The sequence below is a fragment of the Nansenia antarctica genome (assembly GCF_963989245.1).
Source record: "Nansenia antarctica genome assembly, chromosome: 9".
Classification (NCBI taxonomy): domain Eukaryota; kingdom Metazoa; phylum Chordata; class Actinopteri; order Argentiniformes; family Microstomatidae; genus Nansenia; species Nansenia antarctica.
In genome coordinates this window covers 44487243-44503278 of record NC_137679.1, presented here as the reverse complement: position 1 = coordinate 44503278, position 16036 = coordinate 44487243, and the positions used below count along the sequence as shown (strand labels likewise).

General features: G+C 44.3%; 1 protein-coding gene across 1 annotated transcript in view; it reads left to right on the top strand.

The window, feature by feature from the left end:
- Positions 1-9649: 9649 nt before the first annotated feature.
- The window catches only part of LOC308165675 (synapse-associated protein 1-like), a gene marked incomplete at its 5' end in the record, with an annotated part of 11365 nt that continues 4978 nt past the window's right edge, over positions 9650-16036 (top strand). Inside the window, 5 exons of the mRNA XM_080539826.1 lie at positions 9650-9884; positions 11337-11455; positions 14006-14072; positions 14461-14534; positions 15464-15603. Coding sequence (XP_080395952.1) covers positions 9650-9884; positions 11337-11455; positions 14006-14072; positions 14461-14534; positions 15464-15603 — 635 coding nt within the window. The remainder of the gene's footprint in view (positions 9885-11336; positions 11456-14005; positions 14073-14460; positions 14535-15463; positions 15604-16036) is intronic.

Genomic DNA, 16036 nt, shown 5'->3' with positions numbered 1-16036 from the left:
ATACACATTCGGTATTCGGTATTCGGCCACGTGTTTCCTTAAATTCGGCTTCGGCCTCGGACAAGAATTTTCATTTCGGTGCATCCCTACTGTGGAGTGTCATGTGGCTGCAGGAAGATGGGGGTATACCATACAAATTGCATTTGTATCAGGTTTTAAGCCTGAGATACGGAAAAAATCTCCAAATGGCGGCCATTTTGGACGCCATCTTGAATATCTCAGAGAGCACAAGGGGGATTCACGGGGACTTTTAGTATGTCATTCCTAAAGGTATTCTGAACATATCCTGAAAAATTCAGCTTGTTACAAATTTGTTCCGGGTGTAACCCTATTACTACTGGACTAATTGCTGACCCTGTGCCTAGAGCAAAAAATACCAAATTCCAACAATTGATTGACAAGTTGATTGCATGGCAAATAAAACATTCATTCTTCTTCTAACAAGGTCAGAACTTGAAACGACATCAGCCACTATTAATACTACACATTTATGCAATGATGAAATAATTACCTTCAGAATGGATATGAGAAGCATGGTTCAACCCTCCAACAGCAGCTTGGCCCACTGCAAGTTAAAACACAGAACATCGCACGTGGCTGTATTCCATATCATTGAAACTCGCTTTATATATGAGCTTAGCTTCCACAACACAGCAACAAACTCAGCTTGGTGTGCTCTTCAAATCTATAAGCTATATAATAATGGTTAAAATAGTTAGTTATAGTCGTGCATTTGATGATTTTGCTCAATCAAAGACGCACCTGCGTTTAGCCTGCTTAGCTAATGGCTTCACGAGAAACGCAGTCTGGTAATAAACTCATATGGTAAACGGAGATTTTCTTGGCTAATTATAATTTCAGCTAGCAGATATTCGCTTGCACATGCCTTTGAATCGTGATAATTTAGCAATTTCATAACAATTTCACTCGTTTTGTACCTTTGTTTGCTAGTAGCTTGCTAGTTCGCTGAGCGAGAAGTCCAACGCACCTCACACAGACCTGACTGGAACACCTGCGATGTGATTGGTCAATCACAACCAAACTTGAACTATCAATGTGATTGGTCAATCACAACCAAGCGTGAACTATCAATGTGATTGGTCAATCACAACCAAACTTGAACTATCAATGTGATTGGTCAATCACAACCAAACTTGAACTATCAATGTGATTGGTCAATCACAACCAATCTTGAACTATCAATGTGATTGGTCAATCACAACCAAACTTGAACTATCAATGTGATTGGTCAATCACAGTTCAAGTTTGGTTGCCATCGCAGGTGATCCAGTCAGGTCTGTGTGAGGTGCGTTGGACTTCTCGCTCAGCGAACTAGCAAGCTACTAGCAAACAAAGGTACAAAACGAGTGAAATTGCTAAACTATCACGATTCAAAGGCATGTGCAAGCGAATATCTGAAGTATGAATTTCGTACCTGTTTTAGTTGAAGTGTGAGTATAAGTGTATATGGATTAGTTTTAGTTTGTGTGTTTGTCGTCCAGGTAGAATCAACCAACGGAATTAGCTAACCGTCATCCACCATCAGCAACGTGGTCATCGAAGTAGTATTTGTCGATCAATGAAGAAAGGAAATTCCTACTCAACAGGTATAGGTGACACAGCCCAATGAAAAGGGCTACCTGTAGGCGAAATCATTTTTCAGTTTTTTACATGTGCTTAAACTACAGATTGTAAGCTTTCAAATGATGCATCATACATTGAAATCGGAAACAAATTGAAGACGACATGAGTATTTGAAAGTTGCTACACCGGAAATCACTAAGCACATAAAATCCCCATCAAAGATAATGAATCCCCATCAAACAACAAGAAACGAAGTCATTGTGTTATAGATTACACTTATTTAATGAACGTAAAACTGTTCGGAAAAATAACGAGTGGGTACTTCACATCTTCGAGTTGAATGTTAGCTAAAAAAACGAAAATCTGAAAAAAAAAATAAAGACGAATTTGACGTCTTTCTCATTTCCGAGAGGTGTCCAGAAACACCAGGAGCAGTCACAATTAGGTCCTCCCATGTCAACACATGCTGTTTACAAACACAAACAAAGACGACTATTGTATTGCTACAGGCTTTGTTTAAAATAGTTTGACATATGTACTTAATTAAGATATAGGCCACATGGTCATCCCTTGTAGAATAGGCTATGAAGAACTTTACCCTGGGTAGAGTGGAATGAGGAACAAACATGTTTATTGTAATACATGGAATGAGGAATGGTTCACACATGTGTTTGATATCATTCCATATTCCATTCTATTCATTACAATGAGGCTGTCCTCCAATTTCTACCTCCAACAGTCTCCCCTGGTGTAGGCCTATGAGTAACCTAACCCTAACCCCTTGTTACAGATTAGTGTTTGACCTGCTGGAAGCCACACAGGGAGTCCTGGCGCTGACAGACACAAAGCTGCTGAGTTGGTACCTGTCCCTGCCTGGAGAGGACAGGAGCTTGATACAAGGTGGGGACTTGACACGTCTGTGTTGGAGACACTAGCTCAAAGCCCCACTCTCCATCAGTGGAGGCAGATATCAGGACGGGCTCAGTGTAAAGCATGGAATGAGGAATGCTATCAAACACATACATGTAGGTGTTTGATACCTTTCCTCACTTAATGCCATGCGTTACATACAGTGAGCCTGTCCTCGGATTTATACCGCCACTGCTCTCTGTGATGGACAATGGGGAGGTGTAAAATGTAAAAAAGGTGTAAAAATAAACCATTTAGACGTTTTGCGATACACAACATTTTACTCTGAGTCTTTTAAATGTATGATAAAACAAGACTCTTAATAAACGTATATTTATTTAACTTATAATAAATACTTTTTGTTTTCCTAAATGCTGTACAGAACTGGATAGAGCGTACTGCATGCGCCAACAGACAATGTCCTCAAACCTAAACAAGTATGTTCCTATCATTGCCAATTACTGCTATTGTAATGCTGGGTATGAAAACAATCTGAAAACATGGACTTTGTGTCATATGTGTACTTATATAAGCTTATATTGAGCCCTGTTCTATTGTCATCTTGTGTGCTATTGTCAGATCCAGACGGCCCACGATTTATGGTGTGATTCAGTGTTGCTATTGTGGAACCAGTTGTTCCTCTGGAGCGAAGAAGTGCAGGCGTTGTGGTGCACTGATCCAGAAGGAAGTCGCATGTTCATCAGGTGCTGCTCTCCTTCCCTTTAAAACCATCATACAAAACAGTCATATTTCTATGTGGCCAGTTGCTTTACTGAACAGTCAGGGTAGAATGTTCTTTGTCCACTATACTAGTTGCTTTGTTCTTTTGTTTGTAGTTCTTCTGTTTTGGAACATTGTGTTTGCCTCATAGAATGAGAGAGAAAATGAGGTCTACTTACTCTCCCACTACATGGTAGGAATTAAACCTGTTGCCCTGCACAGGGAGTGGAGTACACCAGCAGGAGGTGCTGGAGCAGCCTGAGGGTGGCCAGTTCTCTATGGACCCCCCTGTAGATGGCCTGGTTGACCTGCAGGACGGCAGCTTCCAGTCAGCCTGTGACACCAGCGTCCACATCGCACAGGTGCCTCCAGACCAGCAGGAGGTGAATAGCGGCACGGACAAGCTGCTCTCCCAGCCGTGGGAAGAAGGGAAGTGGCAAGATGGCAACGGTGTGGCGGCCGTATGCAAGGAGCCCTCCGCCCAGGCCAGCTTCTCTCTAGACGTGGAGCTGGAGAAGCACTGCCAGAGTGGAGTGGAGGCTAACCAGCACCAGCCTTCCATCCAGGACCAGGGCATGTCTGTGTCTATGCATGAGGAGACTTCAGACTCCCCTGAGTTGGAGCAGGAAACCCTTCCAGAGTACTGCAGCTTCAACAGCTCCAGGCTGGACAGCATCTTCGAAGACGATGAGAGTATTCTAATGTGTACATCAAGTGATGGCTCTGTCCGTGCTAATACAACACCCCTACATGGCCAAACCTGGATGGATCAGTCCTCAAAACTGGATGAGTGCTCCTTCAGGTCCCTGTCCACAGGCCCTGGTGGGGCTCAGCACACTCCACTCACCCAGAGTGGTCAGGAGGGGCTTGGGGTTGAGACAGCAGGGGCCCGCATGGACTTGACGTTCGAGGTCAGAGGTTGGTGCACAGCAGACGGCTCCACTGACACACTGCCCCCAGTGGCCAAACATGATATCTGTGTTGGTACAGAGCAGACCCTCAGAAGGTGCCATCACACCCAGACCCAGGGCCCTTCTACTGCAGAGAAGGAAGTCAACACAGAGGTCCGAATGGCAGACCTGGACTACCTAACTGAGGTACCTCTCTCTCTCTCTCTTAGTCATGTTTAGAGCAGTCATGGAAAATAATAATAATTTCGGAACTATACAAATTTAATAATGATTTTTCTTTTTTTTTTAAGGAATTCATCAACATGACATTCGCCCAAGAGGAACTGAAGGAGCTGAAAGAAAAACTGGCAAGGTACTTGTACCAAAATTAAGGCCTAGGCTACACAGAGCCTGATTTGGCTGAATTTCTATTATTTTACAGTACTGTCTCAATTATATTTCAATAATTTTCTGGGTCTACCAGTACGTGTGCATGCCCAGTGTACCTGAATACGCAGTTCCATGTGACCAGAGATTTTTTTGCCCAACAATGAGAAAACGCTTGTGAGGCCAGAGATCGAAATTGCATTTCGTCTTTGTTTTGTCGTCGTGTAGCCTAGGTCTAAAACACCTGCACTCTGCAATCAATTACTTTTGATTAAGTATTACTTTGTATATTTGGATAAACTTGTTACAGCTTTAGAGTTAATTTTGTTGTTAATATTTTGTCTTTTTTCCATTCATCCTCAACATTTTCCCCCTCTGCTTTTATTTCCTTAAAACGTCTTACAGACTCAGATCTCAGTAAGATCTCCCCAGTATCAATACATTATAAATAAAGAGTTTCTAAATGTGCCTATTTCAGCTCTCCAGACGGTGGGCGAGGTGGGGGTTGTGATGGGGAGCAGGGCTGTGACTGTGCCCAGCGTGCCCAGCGGGCAGAGTTGTGTCTACTGGCTCTGCAGTATGGGATGTGCCAGCATCACTGCTGGATGCGTTACTACACATCCCCCGAGGGAGACCGCCTCGTCCAAGGGTAAGTGACGGGATGGAAGCACCCGGGGAGGCTGGTGGTGGTAGGAAACGGAGGATGGGCTCATTGTAATGCATGAAATGGTAATCCTTGTCAGTGGGCCACTGGAGGCAGAAATCGGAGGGCGGGCTCACTAACGCAGGAGATAAAATGGAATCATAATACCCTAGCCTTTTCCTGCTGACTCCTCATCATAATCCATCATAAGTGTGACCCCCCTTTAATCATAAATTATCAGTTTAGGGGGAATTTCAGAAGTAGTTTTTAGTTGGATTGTTTTTAGTTTGTTTGTCCTTGTTTTGCCACAAGTCGAGTGGGTAATAGCTGAAGAATACTGATTTATGCATTGAAACATAATATTTTTTTCTATTTGAGAGTGCTGGTCTTATTATTTACTAGGTGTGTAATTCTCCCAGTAGGAGTGAGGGCCCACCTGAGACCCTGATGAATGTGCTGCAGGTCCTGGAGGGAGACTACAGAGACATGAGGGGGAAGGTCCTCTCAGGGGTGCCCCTGGACCAGCTCAAACCTCTGTCTGTGGACTCCCGGGGGATCACCACCGGCACCCGCTACACCCCTGCACAGGTTAGCTAGCTCCCGCAGGTATCAATTCTGAAATAACATTTTAGTGTGGGGGTGTGTGTGTGTGTGGGGGGAGGCTGAAATCTAGGTAGGTAGAAATCTGAGGAGTGGTTCCAAGTGGTAGTATATTGTATAGGAATTTGTCGTAGGAGGTTGCAGTTGGTGGCATCAAATCAAGGCCTAAAGTCCTCTGTTCATTCATACACCAATAGTCAGTACCGCAGTCATAATAACACTTTCTTATATTTACAAAACGCATATACAAGTATAATCTCAGTCTCAATTCTAACAGGAGGGTCCAAGTGGGAGAGGTCCAATTACCCTCCCCAAGGCAGAAGGCAGCACAGCTGTGAAGGCAGTCACCCGTGAGCCCCAGCAGAATGGGACCAACCGTGGGAACAAGCCAGGTAAACACAGCGGGGCAGTAAAACCTCAGCCTTCACATTTATTTATTTGATTTATTCATCAATTGGAGAAATTGAGAATTCTGATTCTCTACACGTGTAACTCACCCACTCGCAGGGGGAGTAAGAGGGAAAGACGTCAACTCCAGCGAGGCATGGTTTGATGCTGAGGAGGACCTGGGACCTGCAGAAGCAGCTGGGAAGACTGAGAGTCTGGCCATGGTAGTGGAGAAGACAGAAGAAGGTTAGTACTGGAATGGGGATAAAGCTCTGAAGCCCAAAAGATTCAAAGATGTTTTGAGTTTCAAATAGTTTCGTGTAATATGCACCATTTCACACTTGTATTTGGTGTTTTTGTGTCTTTTAATTGAATGAATTGAATTAATGAATTTGATTAATTTAGGAACCTTAAAGGAGGGTCATCGCTCCTTCCTGTGTGTCACAGACCTACCCAACCATGTGACCGAGGTAATGTCTCCATTACCAAAACTAGCTTTAGTCCGTGAGCCAGTAGGGTTGGTCGGTACCACCTGGAGGGACAATGTCTCATAGTGATTTTTAGCAAGGTATACACCCCTAGTACTAGAAAAATGTGATAGCCTTGCACCGGTGGTAGTGAACTGTTTGCTAGTACTAGAACCTAATTGTTATGTATATAACCAATAACATCTATAATTCCCAATAAAGAATGGAGGCAGAGGCGGCGAAACACTTTGATATGTCCCTAGATTTACTGACCAAACCGCAGGTATACAGGCATGGTATCACTTCCGCATTCTTGACAGGGCAACACTCGTTACCTATACAGCTTTTCATCATTCCAACTACGGTGGTCCACATAGCTAAAAATAACACTTCAATACATAACACTAATACCTTGCTAAAAATCACTATGAGACATTGTCCCCCCAGGTGGCCCAAATTTGGGGTCCTGGCTCACAGACTACTTTTACAATATTTGTATTGTATTGACCACCAGGGGGCAGCATAGTCAAGTAAAGGTTTCCTGTGTATGTTCTCAGGGTGAAGGTTAGGTTATTTCCATGTATGACTTACGTCTCCGTTCCTGTGCCCAGGTGGTCTCTCAGCCGCTGCGCTGCAGCTTGGAGAAGCGGACGACCAGCTGTGACACCACCATGGGCAGCTTCGACACACTGATGGCACGGCTGTCAGAGCGCCACCCGGAGGTAGGGAGGCAGAGGATCGTAGATGCGCTCCTGGAGCTGAGGGCCAAGCACCAGGGCTTCCTCAGGGGCCTCCCCCTGAGGACCATCGTAGAGATGACCTCTGACCTTTTAACGCCACCTCCCAGCGCAGTCTGAGAAGAACATTTATGTTGTTACTGTTTTTGAAATGTTCTTTGAAAGCCATGGTAGGGAGGGGGAGAGAGAGGGGAAGAGGGAGAGAGAGGGGGAGAGAGAGAGGGGGAGAGAGAGAGAGAGAGAGATGGGGGCTCTGTTGAAATGAGTTACTTGTGTTTGAATCTGTTTGAGTTATTACAGTCAACATTTATAAAAGGCCAGCACTAACTTTGTTGCGTGTGTTTAGCATACTGTGTGTTATTATACTGTGTGTTATCATACTGTGTGTTTAGCATACTGTCATACTGTGTGTTATCATACTGTGTGTTATCATACTGTGTGTTATCATACTGTGTGTTATCATACTGTCATACTGTGTGTTATTACAGTACAGGTGTTATCATACTGTGTGCAGTAGGGCCTATGTTCTATGTTTTGTGCTCATTCTGTGTTCACTGAATAAAAGATAATTTTGATTTGCAACAAGTGTGATCTGTCATGCAATCTGAATAGCTCTGTCGATCTCGCTCCTCTGCCTTTGTTTCATGGGTGTGGGTGGGTTTGTTTATGCCCAACCAACTGATTGCTGATAATGATACAACATCCTTTACTCTGTTCAAGGGTTGGGGTTAGTCAGTCATGCCCAAACAAGCTCCTATAGTGCCATTATGTATGCGTAATGTAAACATTGTCCCATTTACATGTTTGGCAGACGCCTTATTCCAAAGCGACTTACAATTATACATTTGACTAAGCAAGTGAATCATCAATTCACCAATTGTAGCAGGAAGAGTAATCTAGCTCAGGCCAGGGGCCATTGGCAGTAGTTGTGATAGAAGATGAAAGATTGATTGATTGATTGAATACTTTATTAGAAGATTTGCAGAAGTAGGTACATGAAAGTACATATTACATACAAGGTCAACTAACAGGATAAAAACCCAAGAAAGCCACTGGCTTATTTCAATTGGGGTCCTTGATTGAAAGAACGTTTTTATTTTTATTTGTATATATTATTATTGCATTCCGATGTGTGTATTGCATTCCGATGTGTGTATTGCATTTAAATATGGCATGATACACCCTCCATAGGTTTTCGGATACTACTATACTATTATTGTGAATTTAGTAGGTAGTATGCAGTATATACTCATTGAGTATGCTAGTATGCAGTATATACTCATTGAGTATGCTAGTATGCAGTATGCAGTATATACTCATTGAGTATGCAGTATGCTAGTACGCTATTCCGAACACAGCCAATGAAGATAAGAGAGCCAACTAGCTAGCTTGAAAGTAGCTGGTCAAAACAACTTTAAATATATACCTTACAAATGTCTCAAATGCAGTCGCTGAGAGTGTTTCTCCATGCAGCTTTTGAGGAGATACTCGGAGCAGTTGAAAGAACGATTGCAGAGTACCAGGAGGAAATCTCCTGCTACCCATCACACCTGAAATAAAGTTATTCAGAATAGGTGTTATATACAGAATATGTGGCTAAATTAGTATGCTCTGTGATTAAAATAAATAAATAATCTAAAACACCCACCGGTGGGGGTATTCCATCAACGTCGCAACGTCAATTTTGATAAATCCCGCGAGATTTTTTTATTTTTTTACATCCCGCTTTATTTTGATAAATCTCGCGACTGGATTTTCCTTTAGTGACGTTGATGGAATACCCCCCTGGAAATTAATAAATGTTTAGTTGAAAGTATCGTTGATCCAGTAATATCTACCTTTCAGAGATGTGACATTTTAGTTATATGAATATAGAACATTTTAGTTATATGAATATAGGACATTTTAGTTATATGAATATAGAACATTTTAGTTATATGAATATAGAACATTTTAGTTATATGAATATAGAACATTTTAGTTATATGAATATAGAACATTTTAGTTATATGAATATATAGAACATTTTAGTTATATGAATATAGAACATTTTAGTTATATGAATATAGAACATTTTAGTTATATGAATATAGAACATTTTAGTTATATGAATATATAGAACATTTTAGTTATATGAATATAGAACATACCGCTGGGTGGCGGTAACGCGTCCTATCAACGTCCGGGTACGAAACCCCACGAAGAAGAAGAAGTGTACGCGGAAGTGTACTTTCTGGTGGTGACGTCAGATGCAGGACATGTCTGCGCGTCTGTAACAGCTCTGTGGTTCTGTAAACACTCGCTGCTCTCATCGACGGACTGGAGATGTTCAAAGGCTGGGGGACATGGCTGGGAGGGGGGACACAGGGGGTGGGGGAGGGAGAGGAGCTGGAGGAGGCCGTGGTGGGGGGAGGAGGAGGAGGAGAGGGGGAGGAGAAGGAGGAGAAGATTGTCCAGGACCAGAAGGAGGTAAACAAACAGGAGCAGGAGGAGGAGGAGGAGGGGGAGGACCCCGGGGACCCCCTACAGCAGCTCTCTCTGCAGGCCAAAGGACTCAGCGGTACTGATATCATATTTATTATTAAGTCATATTTATGTTCTATAAGTCATATTTATGTTCTATTCACACCAGATAGTTAGTGTTTGGCTGCGCATGTCAACTTGACACTGTTATGACACAAACCTAGGTGACAACAACACTAGTCAAGTCAGAAGTCAAAAGTCAAAAGTCACTTTATTGTCCCATCACTGGGAAATTTGTATTGGGCTTACACCCCACAGCAGCCCACAAAGAGCAACAGACAATACAGAATATTAGCACACAAACAGAAGGCGGACCTGATTAAAACAAGAGTGGAAATAAAACGATAAGCAAGATATGTTCACATTCATCTGGTGCAGTTTAAAAGTTTAACAGAAACGGGAATAAAATAATTTTTAAATATATTTAATCTAGCGCGGGGGACTCTGAACCTCCTCCCAGAGGGCAGCAGTTCATACTCTGCATGTAGGACATGGGAGGGATTCATGAGAATTCTATTAGCCTGTCTGAGAGTAGCCTGTTCAAAGATAGACTGCAGGGATGAGTGGTCTTTCACCCCTATGATCTTCCATGCAGTCTGTATCAGTCGGACCAGTTTGGACCTTAGTTGTACAGATAGGTTACCAAACCAAGATGTAATGCCGTATCTGATGAGACTCTCTAAGACAGACTGGTAGAAGAGTAGCATACATTTTTGGTCAACACCATGAACTCTAAGGCGGCGTAGGAAGTGTAGTCGTTGTTGTAATCTGCTACAAAGGCTGTCTACATGAGTGCTCCAGGTGAGTGAGTTGTCAATGAAAACCCCAAGATACTTGTAAGAGGCGACCTGAGAGATGGATTGTTTGTGGATGACCACAGGCCTGTGGTCCCCAACACCTCTGGGGTCGAACACCATCTCCTCAGTCTTCTTAACATTTAAAACCAGGCAGTTAACATCACACCATTTAACAAACCTCTGGATTTCAGAATAATAGTCAATTAGGTCACTGTCCTTTTTAATTAAAGCAAGGATGGCAGTGTCATCCGAAAATGATGCGATTGCTAGGGTAGGTGCTTCTGCACTCGTTTGTGTATAAAGTAAAGAGCACAGGGGAACTGACTACACCCTGTGGAGCACCAGTGCTTATGGTTCTGGGTTCCGAAAGAGTGCCATTAACACTGACCCGCTGTGTGCGGTTAGTTAAAAAGGAGTGATACCATTTTATAATGAGGGGGTGGACATTAAGCCCATTTAACTTCTCAATTAAAAGGTGCGGCTGTATCGTGTTAAAAGCAGAACTGAAATCAACAAATAGGAGACATAGGAGGTAGGGTCCTCTAAGTGCTTAGATATGAAGTGCACCATGGCTGAGGTTGCATCATCTGTACCTGTATTACAGGTCTGACTCTCTCTCTCTCTCTGACACTTGTAGTCATTTTAGGGATGTTAAATGCTTTATTGTTGTTGTTGTTGTTGTTTGTGTACAGGCTACATATTTAACTTCGCCAGCAACGCGACCAAGAAGATCTCAGACTCTGTGACGGAGACGGCGCAGACCATCAAGAGGAGCGTGGAGGACGGGAACATCGACGGCATCATAGACAAGGTGACCCTCATATCTGTCTGACCCTCATATCTGTCTGACCCTCATACCTGTCTGACCCTCATATCTGTCTGACCCTCATATCTGTCTGACCCTCATATCTGTCTGACCCTCATATCTGTCTGACCTCTGACCCTCATATCTGTCTGACCCTCATATCTGTCTGACCCTCATACCTGTCTGACCCTCATATCTGTCTGTCTGACTCTCATATCTGTCTGACCCTCATACCTGTCTGACCCTCATATCTGTCTGACCCTCATATCTGTCTGACCCTCATATCTGTCTGTCCCTCATATCTGTCTGTCCCTCATACCTGTCTGTCTGACCCTCATACCTGTCTGTCTGACCCTCATATCTGTCTGACCCTCATATCTGTCTGACCCTCATATCTGTCTGACCCTCATATCTGTCTGACCCTCATATCTGTCTGACTCTCACACCTGTCTGACCCTCATATCTGTCTGTCTGACCCTCATATCTGTCTGACCCTCATATCTGTCTGACCCTCATATCTGTCTGTCTGACCCTCATATCTGTCTGACCCTCATATCTGTCTGACCCTCATATCTGTCTGACCCTCATATCTGTCTGACCCTCATATCTGTCTGACCCTCATACCTGTCTGACCCTCATATCTGTCTGACCCTCATATCTGTCTGACCCTCATATCTGTCTGACTCTCATACCTGTCTGACCCTCATATCTGTCTGACCCTCATATCTGTCTGACCTGTCTGACCCTCATATCTGTCTGACCCTCATATCTGTCTGACCCTCATACCTGTCTGACCCTCATATCTGTCTGACCCTCATATCTGTCTGACCCTCATATCTGTCTGACTCTCATACCTGTCTGACCCTCATATCTGTCTGACCCTCATATCTGTCTGACCTGTCTGACCCTCATATCTGTCTGACCCTCATATCTGTCTGACCCTCATACCTGTCTGACCCTCATATCTGTCTGACCCTCATATCTGTCTGACCCTCATATCTGTCTGACCCTCATATCTGTCTGACCCTCATATCTGTCTGACCCTCATATCTGTCTGACCCTCATACCTGTCTGACCCTCATATCTGTCTGACCCTCATACCTGTCTGTCCCTCATATCTGTCTGACCCTCATATCTGTCTGACCCTCATATCTGTCTGACCTGTCTGACCCTCATATCTGTCTGACCCTCATATCTGTCTGACCCTCATATCTGTCTGTCTGACTCTCATATCTGTCTGCCCCTCATATCTATCTGACCCTCATACCTGTCTGACCCTCATACCTGTCTGACCCTCATATCTGTCTGACCCTCATATCTGTCTGACCCTCATATCTGTCTGACTCTCATACCTGTCTGACCCTCATATCTGTCTGACCCTCATATCTGTCTGACCTGTCTGACCCTCATATCTGTCTGTCCCTCATATCTGTCTGACCCTCATACCTGTCTGACCCTCATATCTGTCTGACCCTCATATCTGTCTGACCCTCATATCTGTCTGACCCTCATATCTGTCTGACCTCTGACCCTCATATCTGTCTGACCTGTCTGACCCTCATATCTGTCTGACCCTCATATCTGTCTGACCTTCATATCTGTCTGACCCTCATATCTGTCTGACCCTCATACCTGTCTGACCCTCATATCTGTCTGACCCTCATACCTGTCTGACAGGTTCTGTCATGGAGCTGAGTCACCTGCTGTGTGTTATTGTCCCTGGCTGGTGATGTGTGGTTGATGCTGTGTGTGTGTGTGTGTGTGTGTGTGTGTGTGTGTGTGTGTGTGTGTGTATGTGTATGTGTATGTGTGTGTGTGTGTGTGTGTGTGTGTTTGTTTGTGTGGTTCCTGACTGGTGACATGTGGTTGAGGCTGTGTGTTATTGTCCCTGACTGGTGACATGTGTGTCATGCTTGTGTGTGATTGTCCCTGACTGGTGACATGTGTGTCATGCTTGTGTGTGATTGTCCCTGACTGGTGACATGTGTGTCATGCTTGTGTGTGATTGTCCCTGACTGGTGACATGTGTGTCATGCTTGTGTGTTATTGTCCCTGACTGGTGACATGTGTGTCATGCCTGTGTGTGATTGTCCCTGACTGGTGACATGTGTGTCATGCCTGTGTGTCATGCTTGTGTGTGATTGTCCCTGACTGGTGACATGTGTGTCATGCTTGTGTGTGATTGTCCCTGACTGGTGACATGTGTGTCATGCTTGTGTGTGATTGTCCCTGACTGGTGACATGTGTGTCATGCTTGTGTGTTATTGTCCCTGACTGGTGACATGTGTGTCATGCTTGTGTGTTATTGTCCCTGACTGGTGACATGTGTGTCATGCTTGTGTGTGATTGTCCCTGACTGGTGACATGTGTGTCATGCTTGTGTGTTATTGTCCCTGACTGGTGACATGTGTGTCATGCTTGTGTGTGATTGTCCCTGACTGGTGACATGTGTGTCATGCTTGTGTGTTATTGTCCCTGACTGGTGACATGTGTGTCATGCTTGTGTGTTATTGTCCCTGACTGGTGACATGTGTGTCATGCCCGTGTGTCATGCAGACTTTCCTGGGGGATTTCCAAAAGGAACAAGAGAAATTTGTCCAGGAGAAAAAGGCCAAAAAATCTGGTTAGTGTGGAAACAATACCTAACATTTCTGTTTATATATATATATATATAAGAAATTATTGTTTTATTGCCATGCAATCAACTTGGAGCAATTAGGGGTTCAGTGCCTTGCTCAAGGACACCTTGACGTTCAAACTGCAGACCTTGCGATCATTAGACGTCGGCTCTACCTCCTGAGCCTACACACACACACACACACTCACACACCTACATACATATCTATCTATACCTGTTATACATACATACAGTACATACTTATCTATACATACCTAGCCAACGGGGATCTTGTAGAAGCAGGTTTCAGGTATCAGCAGGGTTGTGACCGTGTGTGTGTGTGTCTCTGTGTGTGTGTGTGTGTGTGTGTGTGTGTGTGTGTGTGTGTGTGTAGACGTGGCCGTGCCTCCCTGGGTGGGCTACAGTGAGGAGGAGACCATGCAGCAGCAGATCCTGGCCCTGTCAGCCGTAAGTACCCCCCTCCACCCCCCTGCTAACCCCCCTCCACCCCCTGCTACACCCCCTCCACCCCCCTGTCAGCCGTAAATTCAACAACTAGTCTTTTGTCTTTTTTTTTGTTGTCTTTTTTGCCGTGCGAGGTCAGTCAGTTGTTGGAATGCGAGGTCAGTCAGTTGTTGGAATGTGGTCTGTTCTGCTCTAGGCACTGGGTCAGCCATAGTCGGCCACTTATATAGACTGACTTATATAGATTACTTGTATAGACTGACTTATATAGACTGACTTATATAGACTGACTTATATAGACAGACTTATATAGACTGACTTATATAGATGACTTATATAGACTGACTTATATAGACTGACTTATATAGACTGACTTATATAGACTGACTTATATAGATGACTTATATAGACTGACTTATATAGACTGACTTATATAGACTGACTTATATAGACTGACTTATACAGACTGACTTATATAGACTGACTTATATAGACTGACTTATATAGACTGACTTATATAGCTCCTTATTCCAAAGCGCTTTACAACGGCCTCTCATTCACACATTCACACACCAATGGTGGCAAGCTGCCATGCAAGGCGCCGGCCCGCTCACTGGGAGCAATTTGTGGTTCAGTGTCTTGCCCAAGGACACCTCGACATGTGACCAGCCGGGGTTCGAACCGCCGATCTGCCGACCTTGCGATCATTAGACATCTATCTATCTGTCATATTATTTCTAGGTGGAGGTAGACATGTGACATGTGTGGTCATGTGATGAATGGAATCAAACACGTTCTACACCATTCCTCATTAGGATGAACCTGTCTGCTGATTATACACTCGCACTCGCACACACACTCACACACTCCCACCCCCCCCCCCCACCCCCAGTGTTCACGGTGCTGCTGTGTGTGTGTGTGTGTGTCTGCAGGACAGGAGGAACTTCCTGCGGGACCCCCCGGCGGGGGTGCAGTTCACCTTCGACTCGGAGCACATGTACCCCGTCGCCATGGTGATGCTGCAGGAGGACGAGCTGCTGAACCGCATGCGCTTCGACCTGGTGCCCAAACAGTGAGGCTCCGCTACCAGCCAATCACATCACACCTCCATCACCAGCCAATCACATCACACCTCCATCACCAGCCAATCACATCGCACCTCCATCACCAGCCAATCACATCACAGCATCTATAACCAGCCAATCACATCACAGCATCCATCACCAACCAATCACATCACATCTCCATCACCAGCCAATCACATCACAGCATCTATAACCAGCCAATCACATCATAGCATCTATAACCAGACAATCACATCACATCTCCATCACCAGCCAATCACATCACAGCATCTATAACCAGACAATCACATCACAGCATCTATAACCAGCCAGTCACATCACAGCATCTATAACCAGCCAATCACATCACAGCATCTATAACCAGCCAATCACATCACAGCATCTATAACCAGACAATCACATCACATCTCCATCACCAGC